Source organism: Condylura cristata, unplaced genomic scaffold (assembly GCF_000260355.1).
Source record: "Condylura cristata isolate star-nosed mole 26May11 unplaced genomic scaffold, ConCri1.0 scaffold00018, whole genome shotgun sequence".
Classification (NCBI taxonomy): Eukaryota; Metazoa; Chordata; class Mammalia; order Eulipotyphla; family Talpidae; genus Condylura; species Condylura cristata.
The window spans coordinates 21,485,422-21,491,101 of NW_004567119.1; the positions used below are offsets into that span (position 1 = coordinate 21,485,422).

At 58.3% G+C, this 5,680-nt stretch overlaps 1 protein-coding gene across 4 annotated transcripts in view; it reads right to left on the reverse strand.

Moving 5' to 3' along the window:
- Positions 1-426: 426 nt before the first annotated feature.
- The window catches only part of PDLIM2 (PDZ and LIM domain 2 (mystique)), a 14,043-nt gene continuing 8,789 nt past the window's right edge, over positions 427-5,680 (reverse strand). For 3 of the 4 annotated variants that reach the window (XM_012726739.1, XM_012726740.1, XM_012726738.1), the window contains 4 exons: positions 3,729-3,802; positions 3,406-3,533; positions 1,863-1,980; positions 427-897 (listed from right to left, as the gene is read on the reverse strand). In XM_012726739.1, coding sequence (XP_012582193.1) covers positions 720-897; positions 1,863-1,980; positions 3,406-3,533; positions 3,729-3,802 — 498 coding nt within the window. In that variant the 3' untranslated portion in view covers positions 427-719. The remainder of the gene's footprint in view (positions 898-1,862; positions 1,981-3,405; positions 3,534-3,728; positions 3,803-5,680) is intronic. The other variant, XM_004685231.2, reaches the window with a different exon arrangement.

Below are 5,680 nucleotides of genomic sequence, written 5' to 3' on the forward strand. Positions count from 1 at the left end.
AGATGTCGCCTCCTCTCCTGCGTACCCAGCTCTTCCAGTAAAATGGCAGGGCCAGTGGCATCCCCGCCAAGGAGAGACTGGTGGGCACAGGCCACCAGTCTCTCCAAAGCTGGCAGGGTCTGCGCTCCCCACAGCCTGACTGCCCTCCAGACCCCTTCCTCTTTCCAGACCCCAGTGGGGAAGGCCTCCCCCTAAAGCGCTGGGGATCATCCCGGTGGTCGTGCACCTTCACAAAAGGGCTCGGGAAGAGAATGACCTCCATCTCCAAGGCAAGCTCTCCTGAGGGACACACGGACAGGGGCTCAAGGAGGGGAGAGTGAGAGGCAATTACTTAGATAATGACTTCACCCAGGGCAGACAGAAGCCTGTGTCACAGGGCCAAGGAAAGGAAGGAGAAGAGAAGCAGCTACTTAATTTTGTCCGCAGGGATATTTATAAGAGCTCATAGGTCAAAAACTTTACACAGTGACAACATTTAGCCTCGGGCCCACCCCTCCTCCGAATCCCAGCAGTTTCCCCTGCTGCTTTCCATGCAGCACCCACCGCCCGCGCTGGCACATGGTGCTGCGAGGGGGAGGAGCCTCCAGCAGAGGCCTGGGAAGGTGAGGCTGCCTGGGCACCCAAAACCCAGCCTCACCCAGTGAGGGGAAGAGGCCCCTCCCGCCCACGCCCACTGCTAGGCAGGCCCAGGCCACAGCACTGAGGGGCCCAGAGCCGGCTCAGGCCTGGGAGCTGAAGGTGGAGGGGACCGAGTAGCGCTGGCGGGCGTGCTTTTCGCAGTACAGCTCGTCCTGCACCCAGAAGTGTCCCCGCATCTTCAGGTTTAGCCCACAGTCTGCGCAGGTGTAGCAGCCGGGGTGGCGATACCTCCCCTCCTGGATGCGCACAGCCTGGTTCCTGCAGGAGAAGAGGGGGCGCCTTTAGCCTGAGGCGGGGACTGGGTGGAAGCACCAGGCCGGTCCTGCCAGTCCCACTCTGAGGAAGCACAAGCCCAGCCCAGAGTCAGAGCCTGAGAAAACCCCCAAGCCTCAGACCCTGACCCCCCCAAGCCTGCTGTCAGAATCTCCTTTCAACGACCCCACTCCACCCAAACCTCTAATCCAAAAGAGAAAAGAAAAAGAAAAGGAGAGCAAGGGGAAAGGGAGGAGGGGGGAGCAGTTCCTCCCACACACAGGCAGGTCAAGTCCTGGAGAACCAAAGTGAGGTCCCAGGTGCCAGGGCCTGCACCAGCGCATCACCTGGGACAGGTGGAGATGCCATCCTGGGCAAGGGCCTCCTGCAGAGGAAACTGGGGGTGTGTCCCACCACCCTGTCTTAACAAGCCTGTGGGACTCTGAGACACACACACACCCCACCACCCCCCACCCCACCCCAAGATACTTCCTTGCTTTAGCACAGAAGTAGATAACATCCCTCCTGCAGGAAAAATACAAAACCAGGAGCCCTGGAGGTGAAAGAATCTGCCAAAAGTCACCTGACCCTTAACACTGTTACTGAAGAATGTACCTGGGAGAGGTACATTCAGCAATTTTTCCAGAGAATGAGGTTGCATTAGAACGCCACCCACTGAGAAGAATGAACCAACCTCTGGGAAATTCACCCTGCCCCAAAGGGGGTGAAAATGGGCTAAGAGCAAGATTTTCCAGGAGGAGGCGCCTCATCTAGAGGCAGGGCTCAGAGGCTCTGCGGTCCTGGAGAGAAGCAAAAGCGGGGGCATTTCTCACATACCCTTGGGGAGAAGAGAGGACACTCAGCAGGAAGAACACTTACCCTAAGAAGCCTGGAAAAGAATGACCCACCTCAACGGAGCCAATGCCCTCCACCGGCCTGGACCCCACCCCATCCCCAGCCGTGACACTCACGCAATGCTGGTGCTGCATTTCTCACACATGTGGAGCCTGGGTGGAGTGACCAGGGCCTTGGAGGTGGGCAGGGAGGGCTGGGGGCTCAGCGAGCTGGACAGGGAGGCAGGCGTGCCACCTGGGTGGGGCAGACACACCTGTCAGCGGCTCCGTGGCAACAGCACCCAGGCTGCCTATTCATGCCCCTACACCTCCAACACAGCTCCTGGGGACCCACAAGTGGGCCTCTAAAGCAGCATTGGCATTAGAGTGGGCACTAGAGGAAGGAAGCCAGATCACCTTGGCTGAGCTGGTCAAACACAGGAAGCGCATTCAAGGATGAGTGAGCTGGAGCTAAGGCAACCTCAGGAGTGTCTGACTTATGGTATGAATAGATAGCAGTTCCGATAACAGCTGTACCTTTGTACGGCTTTCGAAGTGCTTTTAGGAGCATGATTGCATCTGGCCTTGGATGCATGCAGACGCCACACAGATGTCAGTGGGCAGGTGCGGGGCCCTGCCCAGGCCATGGAGGCCCCAGGCAGGTGAAGTCACTGTCCAGCCTTAAGGCCCTATGGCCCTCACCCTGCCCCCTCCCTGGGCCCTCCCTCTCCTGGGGCCTGCCCAGGCCTCAGGTCATGATGCACAAGATTTGCTCCAGAACTTCTCACCCAGGCCCCACCTCCATAACAGATAAACGTCAGATGAGTGTCAGCAGACACTAGATACTCAACAGTTCAGATATTTCTCTCGCCTGTCCCACCTCTCACCACCCAGGCCTGGCCCTCCTCCTCTCCCCTGGGCTAAGGTGCACGCATGTGCCCACACCCACAACACACCCCCCCACACACACACACCTGCAGTCTATCTACTTCCCCGGGACCTCGGCAGGCCCGTCCATACCAAAAGAACCTCAGCAGGGGTGTTACAACTGCCACTGCTACCGCTTTCTCACTCCACACACCTGGTCCACCACAGCAAACATTTGCTGCAGGAATCTCTCAACACTGGCCAGAGTCCTTGCCTCCCTGCTGCTCACTGCAACACCTCATTCACTGCTGGCACTGTCCCTTGGGCCCTCTGGGGTAGGGAACTCCTCAGCCTGACACTAGAGTCCTCACAGCCGCAATCTAACCTCCAAGGCGCCCTCCAGGCTGCCAGACCCAGCCATTCCCTTACTCCCACAGCAAAACACACACTACTTGCCAACCTCCACATTCCACAGTGTCCCCGCCACCATCTCAAGGTCATCTGTTAAAGTCTTGAGCTTTCTTCAAGAGCCAAGTCAAATCCCTCTTCCTCCACCAGTCCTGGGGGACGCAGCCCCTGCCAGCCTCTGCTTTCCTTCCCCTGGCATTTCCGGGCCTCAGCTGGCCCCTTCTGGGCTGCCCCTAGGAACCCTGTCATGCCATCAGCCCCCCTGGTTCAGAACTATGGCTTCTGGGTCCATGCCCTCGGCACCCGCTGCGAACTGGGAAATACTAGTTCAATAACATGCCCAGGCAGGGCCAGCGTGGGGGCGTCCTGGGAACCTCCTTCCTCGCCAGAGTCCCCGGGGTCTCACCTCTTTCCTCAGCCTCCAGGGCTTCCTGTAAGAGTCGAAAGGAACTGGACTGGCGGGGTGGCAGCCGCCCTTCTCGATTTTCCTGCAGCATCTTGAAGACTTCTGAGTCCTCTTCCAGGAGGTCCACACTGTGGGGATGGGAACAGCCTGGGGTTAGGGACTGTTGCCAGGAAGAGATGGGGAGCACATAAAGAGTAATTGGGGGCCACAGGAAAACCACAGGGCTTAGAGTGGCAGCTCCCCTCCTTCTCCCCACCCCACCCCCCGCTCTGCCTCTCTCAGGCCTCCAAGACCCCACCTGCCCCTCAAGAGGCCACTAGTACCTGAGTCTGGGGCTGACGGAACAGGAAGGTGGCAGCACGCACACTGCTGAGTCGCCAGCACGGCCCCTGCCGGCCTGCGGGAAGGAGAGCACCAGGGCAGGTGGCCTGAGTCTTGGGCCTGACCACCGCACAGCCCAGCCTGGACAGCCAGGCCTGGCTGTCCCCAAGGCCTGACACCAGGGGGCTCCCAGCCCTCGCCAACCAGTGAGGGCCATCAGCCAGCCCAGTCCTCAGAGACTGGCAGGGCAGCTCCAGCGTGACCCCAAAGGGGAGGGGCTGGCACCCAGCCATGAGGTGTGGGGGACCTTCAAGACCAGTGGGCAAGGATGGAAGGAAGACCCACAGGTGGTGTGTGGACGCCACGCGTGCCTAACACTTCAGGACAAATGAGAGAGGAAAGGAAATGGAGTAGTCAGGGCCGCGGGCTCTTGCCCACTCCGGAGCTCTCTCCCGCCAAGGCCAGGAGGTGGGCTGACCAGCCTCTCCGGGAGCCCGGGGAGGCCTGTCCAGCCCCACCGAGCCTGGGAGCGGCTCCCCAGCAGCAGTGACCACACCCAGGGGCACGCTGCTCAGCTTGAGCTCTTGGGCCTTCCTTCCCCGACAATCTTCCCGACCCGGCAACCTTGCTTCAACCTCATCATTGCTCTGCTTTCTAGCCTGTACTTCCGCATGGCCCTGATGCTGCCCCTTCCCCTTGCCCCTCCCCAGTGGGACCACCTGAGTCCCCAGAGCCTGCACCAGGCAAGGAAAGGAGAACCTCAGAGACAACCTGGCAGGCCGAGGCCAGCTTCCAGGAAAGCCAATTTCCCTGCGTTTGAAAGCTCAACATCAGGACCAATTATGGGGCCATTTGAAAAAGACTGCATGAGTTCTTAAGCTAAAAGTGAAAACTTCAGTCTTGAGAACAGTCCTAGGCGCTTGCCCAAGGTCTCAGCTCCGTGTCTCTGCTCCGGGGCTCCTTAGGGAAATGTTGTGCAGGTGAGGAACAGGATGGTCAGAAGGGCCAAATGGCTAAATCAAGTCACCTGGGGAGGCGGGGCAGGGCTGGGAGCCCACACCTGGGCCTCTGGGGGCCCAACACTTCATACCATTTCTATCAACTGACGGACCATGAGATGGTTACCTCAGGAAGGTCAGCTGCGCCAGTTACTCAAGAAGGATGGCCACCTGCCTGTCCTTCCCCGGCCGGCAAGTGCCCTGCGAGAGCCGCTGGCCAGCAGTAAGGGCGGGCAGAACCCGGGCAGCATATTAGCACATGAGTGGCCAGGGAGGAGGCATCTGCAGAAAATCCTGCAGTTAAACATTTTAGGAAATTAATAAAATGACTGATAGGGAAAGTGTGGTAAATGTACACAATGAAATACTATTTGACTATTAAAAATGAAAATTTGGGGCCTCCCTAGTGGCGCAAGGGGTTAAGTCTCAGCACTAAGAAGTTATCCGGTGGGGAGTTCAGTCCCTGGCCAGGGAGCTCACCCCCTTGGCGCGGCTGACCTCTCCTGTCTCACCCCCCAGCAGTGTACTTCGTCCATCTGCCTGTTCTGCTCCCCACTCTGTCTCTGGTGAAGCCTCTCATCCCCTGTACCTCTGGCCTGTACCCCAGTTCTTGTATGCATAAATAAATCTTTTTTTTTTAAAAAATGAACTGCTGAAAAAAAAATGAACTGCTGTTTGCAGGAGGTTATGCAAAGTGAAATAAGTCAAAATGAGAAAGAAATGTTGGATGATAGCATCTACCTGTGTGTGGCGTAAATGAAGATTACTCAGGCCTTTGTGTCGTCAGCCTCTGGCTATCACCTGCAGCCTTGAATGCGGGAGGCACTGGGGAGTGTGGACCAGGACACGCATGCCTGATGGTGCACACCTGGAGTGTGGTGGGGGCCTGCGGAAGTGGGCGCACCTGAGCCTGGAGGCTGGGCTAGCAGGGCGGCAGGGTGTGGCGGAGAGCCCAG